Source organism: Saccoglossus kowalevskii, chromosome 10 (genome assembly GCF_978046115.1).
Source record: "Saccoglossus kowalevskii chromosome 10, keSacKowa6.1, whole genome shotgun sequence".
NCBI classification, from domain to species: Eukaryota; Metazoa; Hemichordata; class Enteropneusta; family Harrimaniidae; genus Saccoglossus; species Saccoglossus kowalevskii.
This window is the reverse complement of record NC_140650.1, coordinates 28,727,349-28,751,917: the sequence shown is the minus strand read 5'-3', so window position 1 is coordinate 28,751,917 and position 24,569 is coordinate 28,727,349. Positions and strand designations below refer to the sequence as shown.

At 36.8% G+C, this 24,569-nt stretch overlaps 1 protein-coding gene and 1 long non-coding RNA gene across 2 annotated transcripts in view; both read right to left on the bottom strand.

The window, feature by feature from the left end:
- Positions 1 to 3,949: 3,949 nt before the first annotated feature.
- On the bottom strand, positions 3,950 to 6,895 carry LOC146738002 (uncharacterized). The gene is made up of 2 exons (XR_014930806.1): positions 6,270 to 6,895; positions 3,950 to 4,084 (listed from the first exon to the last, which is right to left on the bottom strand). It is a non-coding gene; the product is annotated as an uncharacterized LOC146738002 (long non-coding RNA).
- An 843-nt stretch (positions 6,896 to 7,738) lies between these two features.
- Positions 7,739 to 24,569, bottom strand: part of LOC144344613 (galactosylceramide sulfotransferase-like) — a 32,791-nt gene continuing 15,960 nt past the window's right edge. Inside the window, exon 2 of the mRNA XM_078006479.2 lies at positions 7,739 to 8,938. Coding sequence (XP_077862605.2) covers positions 7,840 to 8,938 — 1,099 coding nt within the window. The 3' untranslated portion in view covers positions 7,739 to 7,839. The remainder of the gene's footprint in view (positions 8,939 to 24,569) is intronic.

Sequence of the window (24,569 nt, the reverse complement as noted above, 5' to 3'; positions counted from 1 at the left end):
AATAGACAAGGGATAAAGGCTCCAGTCAGCTCACATTTTAAACTGGAAAAACAGGCAAAAAGAATGAAAAATAAAATCTAAAAAAAAAAATACCAGCTTGATGAATATTAGTTGCTCTTTCATGACACGGTAACAGGTCTTGTGATTAGTTCTTGGCACGTTCTAATCATCATCTAATGATCAAGTCGGATCATCTCTCGCAAATTTTGCTAGGAGCGCGTCGTGTCAAGTTTTGCGGCTTCTGATATTGTGTCACGACAGGCTCTGACGACCTCAGTCAGTTCCCCGGATGTTGATGGAAACGGCCATCATTTAAAAATTCTCGCTAACTTTTACAAAGGCTACATCGCTATCATGAGCAATGCTTTATCGGAGGCGGCCCGGAAATATGGATTGAATACTACATGTATAGCGGGGTCAGCTAATGTAGGTCAGGTAATCGAATGAAACAATGACAAAATAAATATTGTAGCAATTACACAATAATAAAATTTTTAAGAAATAAAGTTGAAATAATGAAACAATAACAATACGATGCTGCAGTAATAACACAATAATGGAATAAGCGCAAAATAATGTTTAAATAAAGAACAAATAACTGAATAATGACCAAATAATAACCAAACAAGTTTCCAAATAAAGACCAAACAACTAAACAATGTTCAAATAATGACACCAAGCTAATTTTAGCGGTATTCTCACCCCATAGTTTCTGGTCTTTACACTCTGAATGTCTGAAGTCTGAATCAGAGCGTCGGCAAGTCTCGATAGGTTTTGATTGTATACAGCGCCACCAGTGGCTGTTCCCGGCTCCATGCATCCAGTCATTACAAATGAACCCATCACCTGGGATCACCTTCAGAGCACCCAGCACCCGTGGTCATCACCAGGGCAACCAACACCCGTGGTCATCACCAGGGCAACCAACACCCGTGGTCATCACCAGGGCAACCAACACCCGTGGTCATCACCAGGGCACCCAGCACCCGTGGTCATCACCCAAAACCCGTGGTCATCACCAGGGGACCCAACACCCGTGGTCATCACCAGGGCACCCAGCACCCGTGGTCATCACCATGGCAACCAACACCCGTGGTCATCACCAGGGCAACCACAACCCGTGGTCATCACCAGGGCAACCACAACCCGTGGTCATCACCAGGGCACCCACAACCCGTGGTCATCACCAGGGCAACCAACACCCGTGGTCATCACCAGGGCAACCAACACCCGTGGTCATCACCAGGGCAACCAACACCCGTGGTCATCACCAGGGCAACCACAACCCGTGGTCATCACCAGGGCAACCAACACCCGTGGTCATCACCAGGGCACCCAGCACCCGTGGTCATCACCAGGGCACCCAGCACCCGTGGTCATCACCAGGGCAACCAACACCCGTGGTCATCACCAGGGCAACCAACACCCGTGGTCATCACCAGGGCACCCAGCACCCGTGGTCATCACCAGGGCAACCACAACCCGTGGTCATCACCAGGGCAACCAACACCCGTGGTCATCACCAGGGCAACCAACACCCGCGGTCATCACCAGGGCAACCAACACCCGTGGTCATCACCAGGGCAACCACAACCCGTGGTCATCACCAGGGCACCCACAACCCGTGGTCATCACCAGGGCAACCACAACCCGTGGTCATCACCAGGGCACCCACAACCCGTGGTCATCACCAGGGCAACCAACACCCGTGGTCATCACCAGGGCAACCAACACCCGTGGTCATCACCAGGGCAACCAACACCCGTGGTCATCACCAGGGCAACCACAACCCGTGGTCATCACCAGGGCAACCAACACCCGTGGTCATCACCCAAAACCCGTGGTCATCACCAGGGGACCCAACACCCGTGGTCATCACCAGGGCACCCAGCACCCGTGGTCATCACCATGGCAACCAACACCCGTGGTCATCACCAGGGCAACCACAACCCGTGGTCATCACCAGGGCAACCACAACCCGTGGTCATCACCAGGGCACCCACAACCCGTGGTCATCACCAGGGCAACCAACACCCGTGGTCATCACCAGGGCAACCAACACCCGTGGTCATCACCAGGGCAACCAACACCCGTGGTCATCACCAGGGCAACCACAACCCGTGGTCATCACCAGGGCAACCAACACCCGTGGTCATCACCAGGGCACCCAGCACCCGTGGTCATCACCAGGGCACCCAGCACCCGTGGTCATCACCAGGGCAACCAACACCCGTGGTCATCACCAGGGCAACCAACACCCGTGGTCATCACCAGGGCACCCAGCACCCGTGGTCATCACCAGGGCAACCACAACCCGTGGTCATCACCAGGGCAACCAACACCCGTGGTCATCACCAGGGCAACCAACACCCGCGGTCATCACCAGGGCAACCAACACCCGTGGTCATCACCAGGGCAACCACAACCCGTGGTCATCACCAGGGCACCCACAACCCGTGGTCATCACCAGGGCAACCACAACCCGTGGTCATCACCAGGGCACCCACAACCCGTGGTCATCACCAGGGCAACCACAACCCGTGGTCATCACCAGGGCAACCAACACCCGTGGTCATCACCAGGGCACCCACAACCCGTGGTCATCACCAGGGCACCCACAACCCGTGGTCATCACCAGGGCAACCACAACCCGTGGTCATCACCAGGGCACCCAACACCCGTGGTCATCACCAGGGCACCCAGCACCCGTGGTCATCACCAGGGCAACCACAACCCGTGGTCATCACCAGGGGACCCACAACCCGTGGTCATCACCAGGGCACCCACAACCCGTGGTCATCACCAGGGCAACCAACACCCGTGGTCATCACCCAACACCCGTGGACCCAACACCCGTGGTCATCACCCAAAACCCGTAGTCATTACCAGGGCACCCAACACCCGTGGTCATCACCATGGCATCCAACATCCGTAGTCATCACCAGGGCACCCACAACCCGTGGTCATCACCAGGGCAACCAACACCCGTGGTCATCACCCAACACCCGTGGACCCAACACCCGTGGTCATCACCCAAAACCCGTAGTCATTACCAGGGCACCCAACACCCGTGGTCATCACCATGGCATCCAACATCCGTAGTCATCACCAGGGTATCCAACTCCCGTGGTCATCGCTCAACACTCGTGGTCATCACCAAGGAACCCAACACCCGTGGTCATCACCAGGGCACCCAACACCCGTGGTCATCACCAGGGCACCCAACACCCTTGATCACTGTCAATGCATCTAACACCCTTCTGCCGGTTTAACCGACACGGGTTCATGTTTATTTAAATACAAAGCCGCATCTCATTACGATTCGTGGTAATGTGACCAGAGTTCATGGAACACATTAGTCATTATTTTAAGGTTATAAATTATCTCTGATGTGAAAAGGATTCACAGAACCTTGTCATCTATTTGAAATTATTGTACTGAACAAAAACAAATATTTTACCCAGAGTTAGCGGGACCAGCGCAATACAAAAGTGACCTTGATAATAGGATTGTGTTCAAATAATAGAAGCTGACATTTTTGGACTAACATTATGTAATTGAAACACAAAATATAAGTATTAGAGGGATTACAAAAGAGGCTATAGTTAATATGGGCAGATGATTTGCTGGAGCTGTAAATTTATGTAATTGATTTTGCTGTGACAATGTATACAAGTATGAACAATTATGTGAATATGGTGTTGTGTGTTATAGGAAGTAGGTGATGTCTTACGTCTTTTGGTTATGTCATTGGAATCAAGAGGGTTAAAGTACTTGATCAGAAAGAATGATTATATTTGTTCTTTGGCAGTGAATGGCTTATTTGTACTTGACTGTGACCCACCCACCACTCGATTGTAATTTGGCCAGCTGCTATTAGACATCACTCAGCATGACTAGTTGGAAGACAACCATGTAAAAATAGTGTGAATAGAATAAACGTCTGTAATGAACAAGGAAAAAATAAAGTTTTTATTTTTTATCTTAACCATCAATATACAACAAGTTTACAAAAAAATTTGAGTAAGAATAAAGTAAAAAGTTGAACCAATAGGAGATACAGGTGATGGTTGAATTATCTCGCCTGGAAGAAAATAAAAAAACAAGCGGTAAGGATTATATATTGTAATGAATGATTTGAGTAAGGTGTTGAGTAGAGGAATGTTCAATAGGAAGAACATTGTTGAAATGCTTTGGATATGATTGGACTTTCCATAAATTAAATCTTGAGGCACATTGTAAATAACTAGTGAGAGGATGCTGAAAGCACTACCGTGCATTCAAGCATCCTCTCAATGAAAACACAGGTTATGCACATTATAATGAGGTAAATTATTGTTGTAAACGAAGTGTCATGATTAAATCTGGTATGATGTGCATGGAACGACTCATGGTGCAAAAGCAGATAAGTGTCGACGGAAGACCCAAATGATAGGTATCACCACCGACCAATTTGGTAGTAGTCATATTGCCGAAAATACTATATCTTGTTGTTTTCAATAAGTATATGTGCAGCAACAATAAACTGTACAAAACCAGTAGTTAACTGTTTACAAGACAGTATTATAGACCCATATCATGCAAAGTTACAGGGTGTTGTACAAATATACCCCCTTACTTTTAGGCTATTGTATGTTCATCCAACTGTCCATTCAGAATGAATAAGAAATAAAGTAGGTGCAAAGAGACTATATGGAAAGTAATTGTACTTCATAGAGTTATCAATGATGATATCAATTCCATCAGACTGATAGAACCGGTAAAAGTAATGAATTTATCGCATGGCAATGGTAATGTGTCATCTGACATATAACGGAGTGAATTGACCATGTGCAAAAACAGCATTGTTGGTTTGCATAAGACAGCCCACACACATGCTATAAGGAGTAAACTTCTTGTATCACCAATGACAGGGCTGTAAATGAGTCAACATCAAACCAGAAACATAGAATGTAAATGCATGGACCTGTTTGTACAGAATCCCAGTTCATCCCTCATTATTTATGTGGATCATGTTAAAAAGATCTCAAACCATTATGAGGCCAATGAAAAACAAATTTGGTGTTTCCAGTATTAGAGTAAAAACTATTGGGTAGTTAGGCAGGGATTTTATTATTTTAGATTTATTTTTTCCCCAACATGTTCAGTCTATATCAAATACAATCATTTTAATTTTTTTTTTTACATGATGATATTACTATCAAATTTTGTTTATTTTAGAAAAAGGTAACTCATTTCCATAATAATAAAATTAATAACAAATGACAACACATGTCATTGTTTAAGGTTGAGGTGAGTGGCATGAACTGTTGATCGGTGGCACCATTTCAAAAATGGCAGCTGGCAACGGAAAAACCTTCACTGATGTACATGTGTATGTAGTGAGCACAAGGAATTGGCCCCTATCAGTTTCTGCCTAATAAATGACAGTTATGTACATTCCTGCTGTGGCCATTTACCTACAGTAGCAACATCACAAGCATGATAAAAGCCCCCTGATGTACACATTGCAGCTCTTGCTGTTTCTTGCATGTGACAAAAATCTGCCTAAATCACAAGAAACTTGTAGTGAACCAAACAATGATCATGAAAAAGTAAGAATGAATACAGCCAGCCATGCCAATGTGGTGAATCAAATGCAATTTCTTGCATGACTTTCTGCTCAATATTATAGTGTGTGGTAGCCTATGCCGAATAATCAATGGTGTGGTCACAAATGATCATGAAGATTAATCATGATCACATACTTCATATACATTATAACATTACATTAATGGGCAAAGACTATAAATCATATCCATGCCCCTAGACATGGCTACATCCGAGGCCATCATTTTGCCAATGCCATTCTTGCATGTCACTATTGCTGGTTGCATAGACTAGACTATTAATGTACAAGTATTTACACATATCGGCCTTAATTGGTTTTAGATGCTATTTTATTGAGATGCATCGCGACAACTGTGGCCGTGGAGGACCGGTAGGTAATTGTTACTAGTCGCACCGCGCACACACATCATCTGAGTTCACAGGCCATAGGCCTAGTAAATCGCTGTCATCATTTATATACGATGCAATATTTATTTTTGGTCATTAGTTTCTCTGATTCATGACATCATGTGCCAATACATCCTGAAAATTGGCTTTGCTAAGCGATGAGTCGTTCAGTACAAAACACTGAATGATCATAGCATGGTGTGCAGAGTTTTAGAGGTAAAGCAATTGTTAAGAATATATTAAAATTTGTGGAAAAGGGCAAAGGCTCTCACCTTATTACAATGTCTGTACGGCGTCCTGGGCTGGCTGGCAAAATAATCACGTCATCGAAAGATGCGTGTACGTGTACTGTAGACAATTTCCATGACGCTGCATTGCATGCGTAGAGTCAACGTCACGATTTCTGCGTATCAATTTTTCTCCGCCTTTTTCAACAAATAATTCACTTTTTTCTCATGGGAAAACGTCGTCAATCTTATTTTATTAGCCTGAACTTTGTCTTGACAGCGCAAATTATACCCAAATAAACGTCTTTGGATGATTTCTGGCACCCAAAATTGATTCTCGACTCAGTCCTAATTACGCGTTTAGGAATGACCTGGTGATCCAAAATTGACCTCGAATGAAAATACTGCCGCCTACGGCGGGTCCCGGGATCATTGCGTCGAGTTCACCTGTGATGGCGCATTTAACAACATGTTGGTTTCATAGTTGAACTACCTGTACGAGTTGATCTTTGATGACATGACATTTGTGGAAGTTTTTGATCATTCTTTTGTACCTTTCGAGATCGATAAAAATGTTGACGATCATCCCATTACTATGTACGGACTGCCGTGTTGACAAATATTTTGTTTTGTTTTGATATGAATGACATATATTTTAAAACCCCATCTCCCATCTTTGTGTTGAGGGGTTTGAAGGAGAAATAAGCCTCTGTGACGTAGAATCGGTTCACCAATCTCTGGGGTGTTATTGTATTTTCATGTACCCACAATTATACAACGCAAGTCTCGTATGTCTGACTGACTGTCGAGAAGCCCGTCCACAGTAAGTAATTGAAAGAAACATTAAAACCACCACAGCATGTTAAAAACATTAAATATTCAAGTCGTATTATTAACAAGTCATATAATCATGAATAAATTCAATAATATCAGCCATGTTGAGCGAAAGAGTTCACGTTTGTGGGTACGAAAAGGGTTGTTCCACCAGAGACAATGCAACTCGGTTTAAAAGATGATGTGCAGACTTGGAGTGCTATATTCCGGGAATGCCTGGGTAGACAGACGTACAAAACATATATTCCATTCATTGTCAGACCTATTGTACGATGACCCGAACAATGTAATGATATGAAGAATATATATGGAAGGTGTATGGGTGAACACCCACTTGGGTACTGTCTTTAACTCTTTGAAAGTTGTCGCCATTGGAGGGACGACGTGCTTGCCACGCAGACCCGATTAAATGATGGACACGTGTGTATAGATTGGTGGGAGCCACTGATTGGATAAACTACAACTCGTAATCGAGACAGCTGATTGGTAGATCGTTCGGTTACAGCTGTTAACAGCTGTCTTGCTACCTTAGGAACTTGACAATTTAACAAGGTCTCTGTGTGTAATATAGACCTGTGAAGGGTGTCCACTTTCTCCGTCATTTACAGTCCACTGGCTGAATCTGTTCTCAGCTCTGTAGTAGTATGGGGTAACATAACAAACATTAGCAACAACAATAATTCTGTTGTTTGTATTCGTTTAGTGATTGTCACCAAAAGTGAATGTATTGCCAGAAAAAAAACCATCGCATTTTTTATAATGTTGTTGATGACATCATACATTAAATTATTTGTATTCTTCCTTTGTTTGTTTTATTTATTAGTTTCATCTCCGGAATTGTTCTTGCATTTGCTTTTCTTCTCAGTCCTGTGAATGTGACATCGCCTCGCCAGAGGTTCAAACAAAACTCAGTTGCATTACGTTTAAGAACATATCTGCTCTCTCGTCCTTGTACAACATCAAAAATATTTTTTTCGAGGCACTGCTCCATGATTTTGTCACGGCGTTTACGGAATAGTTGAAGGTCATGTTCAAAACAGGGACCATATTGCTTTATCTTCGACGCTAATATTTTTTCAAAATATTGGTACAATTTCAAGTCTGACTTGTTCCATTGGAAGATGCTATCTTTCTCTGTTGAAGTCAAATTTCTTTTTTGTGTTTCCTTTCGTATTCCGTTTGAAATATACAATATATCATCAACAGACCAACATAGTAAATCGCGTAATATTAATAAAGATTCATCAAAATACTCTGTGATAAGGATGAGATCCATCTCCCTGTCCAACGACAATATCTTTTCTTCAACTATGCTTTCATTCAGCGTTTGTTCGGCGGTCAAACCCAAATCAAAGAGTTGCCCATTCTGAACAAGACCTTTCATTGGAAGTTTATCAATGTACTTTGTCGAGTTACGAAATAGCTCCATAATTGGATCATTACTTCGAATGTACTTATTCCATCTGAAATAACTAAACGACGACTCAAACTGTTTCACTGGATGACGTAATATAGTTATGTATGTTGCATTTGGTATCACACTGTCTAGTTCTGGTCGGTTGTACCGGGCGTGGTTTGTCAGCATGTCAAAGTGTGTCCCTTCACCTATCTCTGCTACCATACTTCTCTGAAACGGCTGGGAAGTCTTTGAAAATATGTGATTTCCCTTCGGGATTGCCATAGTTAGATTTCGTGTGTAACCGTATCTTTCGATAATAGAAGCTATGGTAGTGCTTCCGGTCTTGTGTGTTTTAATATAGATTAATTTCTTAACTGGGTTACAGTCCACGGGGCGGTAAAAACGTTTTATACACTGTTCGGATGGTAAGGTGGTTTTTAGACGATGAACATCATTATTTGCATACACATTGGGACTCCAGCTGAAAACAAAGAAAGATAAACTAGTTATTTCATATTTATCATCACACTTCAACTGTATCTGAGCATTCCTTATTGGGAAATAAACAAATATATCTGATAACCAATCAAATAATCACACATACGTCATGAATTGAATAATATGCAATGTCCAAATGTCCAACGATAAAGACTTTCCGTTTTTGACATTGTTAACTTATTTTGTATTTATTACTTATATTTCATTTCATTTTGTATTTTGTACTTATATTTTATTCAGCTTCTTTCAGTCATAAGTCAAGACAAATAAAAAGCAAAAATATAGAGAATATAGCAAATTATCTTTTTTCTGTAGTATTATTGTCTAATCGGTAATTATGATAATTATAAGGGTGCATAAGAAATACATTTCGTTATGAATTATTCTATATAAATTTCTGAATTACCTTGTCAAAATCAGTATTTATAGGTTTCCCACCCAAAACGACATAATTTCACAATGCCGAAAAACGGAAAGTATTTATCATAATGTTAATTAACCCTGTATTAGAATAATAACAGAATAAGAACAGTGTATAGTGACCTTATAGTAGCTGCGGTGAAGCAATAATACAGGGTATTTATTGTGATCTAGAAATAGAAATCTTAACCACACCTCGAAGAATAAATCCACTTGACTTATCCCCCCTTCGGGAAGGGTCTCTTACCAATGGTTGAAGTTTTTTTTTAACATTTTCAGTGGTCGGGGGGGGGGGTCTTTAGGACATTTTCAGGAATCAAAATTGTTTGCTGTTTTGATATGTGGGAATGATTTGCTCATTTCACCTTAATTTCGAACTTGTGTTATATTCAATTTACCACAAATTATGTATTCACTGTGTAATTTCGTATCAAATGAAAACATACTATACAACATGTATGTACTAAGAAATTGGTCGTTATTGTAAATTTGTTTAAATGGGTGGGTTTATCTTAAATATTTTTTGCGAAATTTGGTCAACTGAAAGTTGGTGCCTCGCAAACGCGTATATAATTAATGTAAGTGTCTATTGACATATTTGTCAGAACTGTATTTTACCCCGCGCTGATTCACCTGCATTTCTACGAATGTGTTTTGGTTTGAAATTACCCTACTAACCGCAGTTAATGTGGGCGCCAATAACCAATAACAAAAAACATCGCAGTGCTTAATGACTAAACCATCATAATATTAATTGTTTCCGTTCAAGCGCAGCCTGAAAAGGGGACTTTATAATTCAGGTTATGTCCATTTTTCCGTCTCCAACATTTTCTCAGAAATTCTACAGCAGATATCAGTGAAACTTGGCAGGTTGATGAACAAGTCTCTGCTGAGTATGCACGTAATTTTTTTTCCAGATCAGAAAATCCCAAGTGGGTCTTTTTCACGATTTTCATCAAAAATTACCTCTCCCGGCAACATTGACAGAACGTCTGCGCATGCTCAGAATAAATTAATTACTGTAAAATACTTTATTTTTGCTTGCAACATTTTTTTGCTATTTTCGCTGAAGGAATGTTTCAGTTAAAATAAAATCCAGCGAATATACCCATTTCGTATATTTTACAGTCAACTTGTCAAAAATCAATGAAAATAAATTCAATACAAAACACCCAGAAAAAGTCTTTTCAGCGAATGATAATTCCAGCTGAAATAAAATATTTTACAGTAGATTAGATCTGTGAGTAACGCTGCTGTTATTACGGCGCGGCGCGTGATTTCTCCATTGCGTGCAATGTATTATTATAATAGTACTGTTTATATATGTGTTCTGTTCGGCTCATTCACTAGTTACTAGAAGAACTAGTAAGCTTATTTGATTTCAAGAACTTCAAGAAGGCGGCATAAGAGACGTGTTTGCAAAGGTAAGTTCTCCAGTTTCTACAAAATTGAATGTATTTTGGGGTGCGATTGGTGTACATTCCGTGACGTACGTACGGACGTGAATATTATGATGATTGCCAGCTTTATATTCTTGTGAAAAGCCAAAAAAGCAAACAATTGTCTCCAATCTACGAAACTAGTTCGTTAACTGTGAAATTATTGTACATGGGGATATAGTTATCAACTAAATCGTTACCCGGTCCTTTGCTTGTGTCGCGATTTCCGAAATATCCACAACTCGGGGGGGGGGGATGTCCCTGTGTCGATCAATTTATTCATTATATAATAGTAGGTTGCCTATGATTATATTCGTATTTTTTATGTTGTGAGCATTAAACTGTTAGTTGTAATGAAGATTTTGCCGATCTCCTGCATTCAACATGGCGAATGTACAGTGACAACACGTGTATCGACGGACCATGAAATCGCCCGGCGTTTTTTCGGCAGTTTTTTTTTTAATATTTTGGATATTTCATTCACTCCTGACGCCTAAAAGAGTCTAATTTATATTTTATCGTAGTCATTGACACCTATTCAAGAGTAGGATGTTTATTGTGAATAGCCTGAATGGGTAAGCTTCGTTTCGACAATGAGCTGTTATTTCTGTGAACAATGTTAAATTATTCTTTGAAAGCCCAGTTTATTTTTTGAAAACAACTAATTTTTGGATTAAAAAAAATCATGCCGTTTTCCCTGTCAAAATCAAAGCATAAAGATCTTGCTACAACATCGGTGAATCTCTACAGTACCGCGTTGCGTTCACCACGAGGTCACTGAACCGTCATTAAAATATTTAAATGAGCCACGTGTAAATGGGAACATGGCGGATATTGTATGGTATCGGGCATTTACATTCGACCGAAATCATTCGTTTACGATGAAACTAAGTTGAATATTACTTCCAATTCATAAAAATTCAACGAATTAATTTTTTGTGCTTTATTATAATCATTACTGAATAATAATCAACAATTGCAATACTTCGAAAACAAGTAAGTTATTCACTTGCGAAACACAGAATGACCAGATTGTGCTACTGTCATGAATTTGTTTTTGCGTATCTGTTGACCGACTTAATTAGTTGATTATTAGCGAATTGCTGTGTTATGTCTGTCATCGTCTAGGCCTATTTGAAGTTTTGGACGGAACTTGGCTCAGTGGTTTGGAACTAATTACAAGATACCGTCGCTATTCTGACATCCGTAGTTATTAATGTAGTGAACGATTAATCAAAAGATATGACGTATTCAGTACTTAGTTTGATTGGCTTTATGATTGAAGTTTACGCCTTAGAGTCTTTTTACTGTTTTGTAATTGGTTAGAGTTTTGAACATGAATAAAGAGAGTTTGAGTTGGTCTTGGCGAATACTCCACGATAGACGCAGTAGAGAGAGAGGGCAGTCCGAGAGAGTCCAGGGGCGAGCCTTGAGGCAGTCCAGTCTTGGGCTAGTCTTGGGTCAGCCTTGCGAGAGTCTTGGGGACTTTTCCCCAGGGCGCTGTGTCTTATAGAGCGCTCCAAAAGATCGACTAAGACGAGAGTTGAAACGTATTTCGTTGTGTGTGTCTTATTTGACTGTAAAGTTAAAGTGACTTTCCCGATCCCGTACCTCAAGGGGACGAGATAGAGAGACGAGACGAGTTCCCCCCTGACAAGAGTGGAGAACCCGAGAGAAAGAAGATTTCCCCCTGATACTACCGTGATCATTTGCTACCGGTACTAACCTCTAAGCAATGTATTCGTGTTTGTATTTATTCGAAACTTCTTTTAGAACATACTTTACTTTTCGTTATCAACAAAATTATAAAAAAATAATGCATATTACATTTTGTGATTTTTTTTGGGGGGGGGGGATTCAATTCCAACATTTCGCGGTGCCTATGAACCAAAGGCCTTTCACTCTTCTCTGAGTGTGACACCTAAACCAGAGGTTTTATGGTGTATAAACTGGCACTAAATGAAAAGGCCGTTGAACCTTATTCAAATTTATAAGTACATGTTATTATGTATTTCATTATGAAAACTGACTAAATTAAATGTGATCTTATTTTTAATTGTTTGAACAGAATGATTTATATCGGTAATGACGTTTTCATCCAATATTAATTGTGCAATTGTTAAAATGCCTATCTACACATTTATTGTTTTTGTTTCTGAAATAGACATTTGTAAAAAAAAATAAAAAATCATGCTTGATTAAAATTGAAAAAAAACCCAAGATATAGCCATGTAGCCCCTTTTCTGTTATGTTTCCAACTTCTTCCAAAGTAAAACTGGCGAAGGCATGTAATTGCCATACAATTATCAATTGTGGGAAAACTTGTATGTTATTGAAAATCTTTATTTTGTTGTCTCTGAATTAATATAATATTTGAAATGGCGTAATGGTGCAAACTATTCTCAAACAATCGGTCTTCTGGTGGCACTACACTGCGCATTTATGCACAGTCAGTATCCCAATGCGCGATCTCAGCTTACTAAGTGATGACGGTGTTTGAAATGGAAAACTGAATACAAAAATCCAGTAACATCTCAAACGAATTTCCGTCTGCTGTGAATGCATGTTTCGTTGCATCAAATAAATAACCCAATTTTATGATAGAAGCTTGCGATCTTGTGCCATACAGGGTCAAGTGATTGAGCAATAAAAAACATGGTACCAATGATCTGAAATTTCAGGAGTGCTCGCTGAAGGTTTATCAATCTTGCGTATTGTCTTGTTCTTTTTCAATCCTGCATTTCAGTTACTAGAATTTATACTAAAAAAAATAGTTTCTGTTTTTCTTCTAATAACTCGGCCATTCTCAAAAACAAATATTTTTCCATGGTCGAAATGCAAGAAGAATACAAAATTACTGTGATTGCATAGCGATACATGTAGGGCCATTGTCAATTAGTTCGCCTGATCAACACAGCGTTATACATAGGGCTGATATTGAATCACGGAGAGTAAAATCTTGTGATACTAATCTCTAGAACCACTCAGATTGGTACAATCTTGGACATTACTCATTTTAAACTTTTTTTTTACAGTGGTGCTGTGAGCTGCTTTAATTTCGCAAGGCAATCTTTTCTGGGTTCCTACAACATGGAGTGTCAGGGACTTTATTGAAATGTTGTACACAAATTTCATAAAATCCTGAATATATCTAGAAGTGAAAATTAAATGGTTTACAGTATTTTATACCCATTAATAATGATTGAAATGCAATAATATCACTGCACTAAAAAGACTTCGAACAATTATTGTTACTTCTCCATTGAAGGTTATGAGCAGACCAACCTTTACTGGCTTCCTTAATTATTACATGTACTTGCTCTGAAAACATAGCTTTTACAATTGTTTAAATTAACAGATGTTGTTCTATGTACAATGAATACATTTTAAATAATAAACCTTACTGTGTTAACAAATTGTATTTGACAACATGAGAATGATTGATGCCCAGTGGTGATGTTGAAACAAACTCAGGTCCTGGTAATATACTATAACTTGATTAACAAAGAAGTCATGTACATCAAGGTTCACTCAGATTTATGAATGCAGTTTCTTGAGCAAGTATACATGTATGACAAATAGTTTTGTTGCACTTGTGTACTCTGAGATTCTGAACATGGGTCAGTGGAAGTTTTTAGTTGTCAGTACAAAACTAGATTATGGGAAATCACTTTATGATGAGTTGTACCCACAAAGAGTACATATTTATTCACCTGTTTGCAGATGTTCCTTGTACTACCTGTACTTTATAATCAAATAACGGGGACTGTGACATTTCATGTCTTGTTACTTTAGACTCACTGTAACCTGAATTGATGACTACGCCTTAAAACACTTTGTGTCCGAATACTTCGTTTAATAAACAGAAAAAAATGTTTAAAGCTATCATCATTATCGCTGTAATTTTCTTTTTGATAGGAAACAGTCGCCAAATATCGCAAAATAAATCGGTATTCAAATTTTAGATATATACAATTTAAATATGGATGAATTATTTATTACAAATGTACGAAATTTGTTATTATATATTATGACAGCACCATTGCAGTCGTACTTTTGACTGGGTAACATTTGTTCCTGTTACGGCTGACACTAAATTTATGAAACTAAGAACCCAATTTTGAGAAAATCTTCGCATTGACTATATCAAATAGTATTACACTTCGATTTGATTACTCAATACAATACCAGACATAATATGATTTGATTACTCATTACAATACCTGACATATACTTTGATTACTAATTATAATACTAGACATAATAAGATTTGATTAATCATCACAAATCAGACATAATAAGATTTGATTAATCATTACAATACCATACACGGTATGGTTTGAGTACCCGTTACAATACCAGACATGTTATGATTTGATTACTCATACAATGCCAGGCATAATAAGATTTGATTATGCAATACAATGCCTGGCATAATATCATTTGAGTACTCGTTACAATACCAGACATGATATGATTAGATTACTCATTACAATGCCAGGCATGATAAGATTTTATTACTCATTACAATACCAGATATGATATGATTTGATTACTCATTACAATGCCAGGCATAATACGATTTGATTACTCAATACAATATGATACCAGACATAATATGATTTGATTATTTATTACAATACCAGACATAATATGATTTGATTACTCAATACAATACCAGACATAATATGATTTGAGTACCCGTTACAATACCATACATAATATGATTTGATTACTCATTACAATACCAGACATAATATGATTTGATTACTCATTACAATACCATACACGGTATGGTTTGAGTACCCGTTACAATACCAGACATGTTATGATTTGATTACTCATACAATGCCAGGCATAATACGATTTGATTATGCAATACAATGCCTGGCATAATATCATTTGAGTACTCGTTACAATACCAGACATGATATGATTAGATTACTCATTACAATGCCAGGCATGATAAGATTTTATTACTCATTACAATACCAGATAGATATGATTTGATTACTCATTACAATGCCAGGCATAATACGATTTGATTACTCAATACAATATGATACCAGACATAATATGATTTGATTACTTATTACAATACCAGACATAATATGATTTGATTACTCAATACAATACCAGACATAATATGATTTGAGTACCCGTTACAATACCATACATAATATGATTTGATTACTCATTACAATACCAGACATAATATGATTTCATTACTCATTAAAATACCAGACATAATATGATTTGAATACTCATTACAATACCAGACATAATATGATTTGAGTACCCGTTACAATACCAGACATGTTATGATTTGATTACTCATTACAATGCCAGGCATAATAAGATTTGATTATTCAATACAATGCCAGGCATAATATGATTTGATTACTCATTACAATACCAGACATAATATGATTTGATTACTCATTATAATGCCAGGCATAATATCATTTGAGTACTCGTTACAATACCAGACATGATATGATTAGATTACTCATTACAATGCCAGGCATGATAAGATTTTATTACTCATTACAATACCAGATATGATATGATTTGATTACTCATTACAATGCCAGGCATAATACGATTTGATTACTCAATACAATATGATACCAGACATAATATGATTTGATTACTTATTACAATACCAGACATAATATGATTTGATTACTCATTACAATACCAGACATAATATGATTTGATTACTCAGTACAATACCAGACATAATATGATTTGAGTACCCGTTACAATACCAGACATGTTATGATTTGATTACTCATTACAATGCCAGGTATAATAACATTTGATTATTCAATACAATGCCAGGCATAATATGATTTGATTACTCATTACAATACCAGATATAATATGATTTGATTACTCATTACAATACCAGAGATAATATGATTTGATTACTCATTACAATGCCAGATATAATATGATTTGATTACTCATTACAATACCAGACATAATATGATTTGAGTACTCGTTACATTACCAGACATAATATGATTTGATTACTCATTACAATAGCAGACATAATATGATTTGATTACTCATTACAATACCGGACATAAGGCGATTTGATTACTCATTACAATGCCAGATATAATATGATTTGATTACTCATTACAATACCAGACATAATATGATTTGAGTACTCGTTACATTACCAGACATAATATGATTTGATTACTCATTACAATACCAGACATAATATGATTTGAGTACTCGTTACAATACCAGACATAATATGATTTGATTACGCATTACAATACCAGACATAATATGATTTGATTACTCATTACAATGCCAGACATAATATGATTTCATTACTCATTACAATACCAGACATAATATGATTTGAGTACTCGTTACAATACCAGACATAATATGATTTGATTACTCATTACAATACCAGACATAATATGATTTGATTACTCATTACAATACCAGACATAATATGATTTGAGTACCCGTTACAATACCAGACATGTTATGATTTGATTACTCATTACAATACCAGACATAATATGATTTGAGTACTCGTTACAATACCAGACATAATATGATTTGATTACGCATTACAATACCAGGCATAATAAGATTTGATTATTCAATACAATGCCAGGCATAATATAATTTGATTACTCATTACAATACTAGACATAATATGATTTGATTACTCATTACAATACCAGACATAATATGATTTGATTACTCATTGCAATGCCAGATATAATATGATTTTATTACTCATTACAATACCAGACATAATAGGATTTGAGTACTCGTTACATTACCAGACATAATATGATTTGATTACTCATTACAATACCAGACATAATATGATTTGAGTACTCGTTACAATATCAGACATAATATGATTTGATTACGCATTACAATACCAGACATAATATGATTTGATTACTCATTACAATGCCATACATAATATAATTTGATTACTCATTACAATACTAGACATAATATGATTTGAGTACTCGTTACAATACCATACATAATATGATTTGATTACTCATTACAATACCAGACATAATATGATTTGATTACTCATTACAATGCCAGATATAATATGATTTGATTACTCATTACAATACCAGACATAATATGATTTGAGTACTCGTTACAATACCAGACATAATATGATTTGATTACGCATTACAATACCAGACATAATATGATTTGATTACTCATTACAATACCAGACATAATATGATTTGAGTACTCGTTACAATACCAGACATAATATGATTTGATTACGCATTACAATATCAGACATAATATGGTTTGATTACTCATTACAATGCCATACATAATACGATTTGATTACTCATTACAATACTAGACATAATATGATTTGAGTACTCGTTACAATACCATACATAATATGATTTGATTACTCATTACAATACCAGACATAATATGATTTGATTACTCATTACAATGCCATACATAATATGATTTGATTACTCATTACAATACTAGACATAATATGATTTGAGTACTCGTTACAATACCATACATAATATGATTTGATTACTCGTTACAATACCATACGTAATATGATTTGATTACGCATTACAATACCAGACATAATATGATTTGATTACTCATTACAATGCCATACATAATATGATTTGATTACTCATTACAATACTAGACATAATATGATTTGAGTACTCGTTACAATACCATACATAATATGATTTGATTACTTATTACAATACCAGACATAATATGATTTGAGTACTCGTTACAATACCAGACATAATATGATTTGATTACTCATTACAATACCAGACATCATATGATTTGAGTACTCGTTACAATACCAGACATAATATGATTTGATTACGCATTACAATACCAGACATAATATGATTTGATTACTCATTACAATGCCATACATAATATGATTTGATTACTCATTACAATACTAGACATAATATGATTTGAGTACTCGTTACAATACCATACATAATATGATTTTATTACTCAATACAATATGATACCAGACATAATATGATTTGATTACTCATTACAATACCAGACATAATAAGATTTTATTACTCATTACAATGCCAGGCATAATATGTATAGCTCTTGCGGTGAATCAGCGGTTAGAAAACAACGTAAAAGCGAATTGACATCGTATGCTTGTTAGGCCTATGTACCGTCACATCGTATAAATGTACAATCACATCGTATAAAGGTACTATCACATCTTATAATGACGTATTCACATTGTATAAAGTTATATTCACATCGTATAAAGGTATGTTCACATCGTATAAAGGTATGTTCACATCGTATAAAGGCGTGTTCACATCGTATAAAGTTATGTTCACATCATATAATGACATATTCGCGTCGTATAAAGTTATATTTACATTGTATAAAGGTATGTTCACATCGTATAAAGGTATGTTCACATCGTATAAAGGTGTGTTCACATCGTATAAAGTTATGTTCACATCATATGACATATTCACGTCGTATAAAGGTACGTTCACATCGTATAAAGGTGTGTTCACATCGTATAAACCTATGTTCACATCGTATAAAGTTATATTTACATCGTATAAACCTATGTTCACATCGTATAAAGTTATATTTACATCGTATAAAGGTGTGTTCACATCATATAATGACATATTCCCATCGTATAAAGGTACGTTCACATCGTATAAAGGTATGTTCACATCATATAATGACATATTCACGTCGTATAAAGGTACGTTCACATCGTATAAAGGTGTGTTCACATCGTATAAACCTATGTTCACATCGTATAAAGCTATGTTCACATCTTGTAAAGCTATGTTCACATCGTATAATGTCATATTCACATCGTATAAAGGTGTGTTCACATCGTATAAAGCTATGTTCACATCGTATAAAGTTATGTTCACATCATATAATGACATATTCACGTCATATAAAGGTACGTTCACATCGTATAAAGGTGTGTTCACATCGTATAAACCTATGTTCACATCGTATAAAGCTATGTTCACATAGTATAAACCTATGTTCACATCGTATAAACCTATGTTCACATCGTATAAAGTTATATTCACGTCGTATAAAGGTACGTTCACATCGTATAAAGGTGTGTTCACATCGTATAAAGTTATGTTCACATCATATAATGACATATTCACGTCGTATAAAGGTATGTTCACATCGTATAAAGGTATGTTCACATCGTATAAAGGTAGATTCACATTTTATAAAGTTATGTTCACATCATATAATGTCATATTCACATCGTATAAAGCTATGTTCGCATCGTATAAAGCTAGGTTCACATCATATAAAGATAAAAACATATTATATGCACAGCGTATAATGAATTAGTGGTCCACTAAATATACTACATGATAATAAGGCAGTCGTGGCTTTCCATACAGTGACACAAGTAATTAGGCTGTACTGCCCCAAATATAATGTTTATTTCGGGTATACGTGTTAGTGTTATGGGTATATCTTGACATTGTTTCGGCTATACGTGTATACTCTGATCCGTAGAGTATTATCGTGTGAATATATTGCTGTATTTGAGAATACAACTGCTCACCCAGTGCAAGTACAGGTACACGTAGAAATACTAAATTTATAAATAACTCGCTGCAATTAATTTAGGTCACACCACTCTGATAATTATATCTTGTGCATTACTGATACTTAGTATAATACTTATTCTGTCGATTCTCATCCATAAAACATTGAACTTGGAGCATTATACAAGTCGCATTCTATTTAAAGATGCTATTATGTATTTAAAATGACCTGAACACCGTCACGTGACATACGCAGAATGAGGTCACACATTAATTAAACAAATTACTAAATTGTCAGAGACTGTCGTAATTTATATATATATTCTGTACTGATTGAGGTATAACTTATAACAATAATGCCGATTGCACTCCAGGCTATATGAGGTATATACATACTTGAGAGGCCGTATAAGCGATTACAATCCAGGAGCTGGTACACAGCATGGCAGTATGCTACTATCAATGTAATAATTGTTAATTAATAATTGTTAATTAAGAACGGTGGGCGTGGACCTACGACCCATTGTTATTATGAGGAAAAGTTTGAACCTAAAAGCGGAAATATGAGGCATCCACCACATTCCCACACCATCCCAATCGTGTTTGCGTTTTGAGAAACTAGACAAGCCTGCAAGTGGCCCTCTTCACATTATTCGGGAAGAGAGGGATGAAAAGATAAGACACCGTGTGATTGGACGATGACTCGTTACTAGTAGTTACCAAAGTCAGCTCAGTTGAAGCGAGTGCATTATAAAACAGTCAATTATTCTGCTATAGTGTTAGAATGTTAGATTTTTTTACTTTTAAATGAAATGGCTTATTTAGGCATTTTTTGACCCTATCTTACAGTTGAAATCCACAAAAACAAAATTTATTGTTATTTGGGACTGGTTTATCATATAGTCACATATCATATCATATGGCTGGTCATATCCTTATTTTCAACATGTTCTAACACCTTTCGCAGTGCTATCAATCAGGAGATATGTGATGATTATTTTGATTGACGTAGATAATATCTGTGCTAGCATGAGTTGACAGCACGGTTTGGCATATATGCTTTCATCAGGATATACTAGAGTCACTGTTGACCTCAGTGAACTTATTATATTGGTCGACCCCGTACTAAGAGATAATAATGCTACATGCGTAGAGTTATTTGAAACCCATAGATATCACAGAATGTGATTAAACCAAAAGTGGTAACGTTATATCCATAGATCATTTAGAATGACAATCACAGAGGTGACATCATTTGCTATTAATTATGTCAATGGAAGTGTCTGTGATTGGTTTGATGTTTAGAAAACGATGAATCATTGCCATGTGTGTGGCTAGTGGAGCTTTAGGCAGAGTTTATGTCGGAATATTCGAGAATGCACTTGATATGCTTTTGCTGGGCAGTTAAAACATAGTTGAACTCTGGTGATCTTTCCATTTGATATATAATATTATTCCCTTTATCATAGTTAGTTTCAATGTGAATATGCATTGTCATAATTAATTTTGAATACAAACAAATGATTCATCTCAGAAAAAAGTGATGCTGCATTTAGACGTGAATAGATTCATAAAACATGCAAGATAACAGAAAATACTTAGTTGGCTTTTGCCCAAGTATCTGTACAGGTGTCTGTCAAAAATTTATGATTCACTGAGACAAATATGAACTTCCTTATTATATTCATTGTGTGACTACTGTATTATTTGAAAAGTAAAAAAAAACGCCCTTCTATGAATAACTATCATGTTGCAAGCTCTGCTTTGTATGCAAAACAACTCAACAACTTGTAGTTAGTTGGTGTCCAATGGAGAGAGAAGTCAACAATACTATTGCCTGAGAATCTATATCTTCGAACACCGCAAATTAGTATTATAAAAGCTCTATCATTCTGTTCTAATAGATGAAACAAATTCCTGTGAATTTTGATTTTCATTTGTCAATGAACTGTTTGTCAAATGCAGAATACATATTTTTGAGTACAATTTTTTTTCTCAAAATGTAGTTTTTAGTAGGAACGTTTTGCTTTATGTATTTTTTATGTATTGTTTTTGATCGGATTACTTTGGACTAAACAAATTTTCTATTGGCTTCAGATCTTGATCAATAGTTTGGCAGCCAATTCATAGGAGTACTTATATTGATTTTCTGACATCTTGTTTTCTTGTTTTATTGGTAGTTTGCAAATGTGTGTCAGACTTTGCAACAACTCTCTCCATGAGTTAGTTTTGAACCCCAGTCTAGTATTCACATTGGATTTGGGAGATACATTACCAAAGATATTGATTACAAGATAAATGATTCACTTCATTGAACACATACAGCAATGCATATTCCCACTGAGATCAGCGACCTTTGAATGTGTATCACCAGTGATCAGTCAAGTAGAAACAGTCAAAATATTTTATTAGATTTTCGCAATTTGTGCCTGATACTTTCCTACAGGACTTCTGTCGTTCATATTAAGGGAAGACTTTATATTGATGAATAAGGTGACCAAGTTTGATAAAGTTTGGAATAGAATTGCACACAATAACAATTATTAACGACGACAACAACAACGACAATGCCGGACAGAAATTTTTCCTTTAATATACCTTTCCCTTCCATCTTTGATAATACGGGCAAGGTAAAAATGGCCACCAGTCAATCATTTTGAATCCGGTCTTAAAATCAAAACAAAATGATGTGCATAGGGACCTTTAATATGTCTAATGCATGTACTAAGTGTGAAAAACAATCCATCCATAAACGACAGAGATCCGATTCTGGAACGCAAGAAATGCTTGATTTTTAGCACAAAAATGGCCACCATTCAGCCATTTTGAATTGGATCGTCAAACAATACATCTTTATTTCTATGAGTTGATGTATAATGAATATTTGAAATTTGAAATGGCAGCCAGTCGGCCATTTTGAACCTTATCTAAAAACAAAATGACGTACATCAAGGTCCCATAATGTCCAATGTATGTACCTATTTTGAACAAAATCCAATTGTAAACAGCCGAGAAATGTTTGATTTTGATGATTAATCGTCACAAATATGGCCGCCATTCGGCCATCTTGAATCAGATCGTAAAACAAATTTATGTGCATATGTATAATATTATTTATGATGTATGAATGTAATCGCCAGGGCGTGTCTAAGATACATGCACGGACACACGGACGCACGCACATCCATAAGTCCATGTTTTCGGATGTGTACGAACGGGGATTAATAAAGTAATAACCTTTGACTTTCCTCCTTTCCAGAGGCAACATATGGTAACGTGCAACTATGCGGAAAGAATTGAAAGTGAAAACTGCCCCTACAATCCCTGTATGATATGTCAGAAAGTAACCAAAGATGTTCATCCAGGTAGAGGCAAACGATTTGAAAAAGGTAAAGGTTACATTCGCTGATGAGCTGTTGACATTGGGCACAACCCACTGCATGTTTATCTCATCAATTTCGATAACACAAACTTGATAAGCCGAGGGAATTGAACATGTGTTATTTTCTGTGATGGTAATGATGGTGAACTGCATGCTGCATCTACTTTTGGGATTGACAGAACTTTGGGAAACCAAGCTAATCCGCAAAATAGCTATTGCAGGATGCAATCTTGTACTAGTAAAGCTGACAGTGAGATATCTGTGTTTCATAGCTGCACTGCTCTTGCAAAACTAATATCACATATAGAAGAACATAATTTTACTGATGATATAGCACCTGTATTCATCTTTGCCGACTTGGCATCATCATACAAATGACGACTCATTGATTTGAGAGTGGATTCCAGTGTAACAGTAAACACTAGAAGCCTGACAAATAGACTGCTGTCCTATTATCCATATATATCTGCCAAGAAACAGGCTGGGATATTCTTCTAGCTGTTGGCAGCAACAATGGCTGCAACGCGAGTGATATTATAACCAATGAATAATAACAAACCAACAAACCAACAAAACAGGAGATGTTTGCTATAGATTTACGCTCATTGGACACTACCATTAAAGTGATGAGCAACTAGTGCTTTATACGTACAAGATCAAAAGAAAGATATATATATATAACGAATCAGCGAATCACGAATTGTGCAATGACTATTTTTAATTGCTATTTTATTTGCAAGAACTAGCGTTTTTTGTTTTTCAAAAATTAAG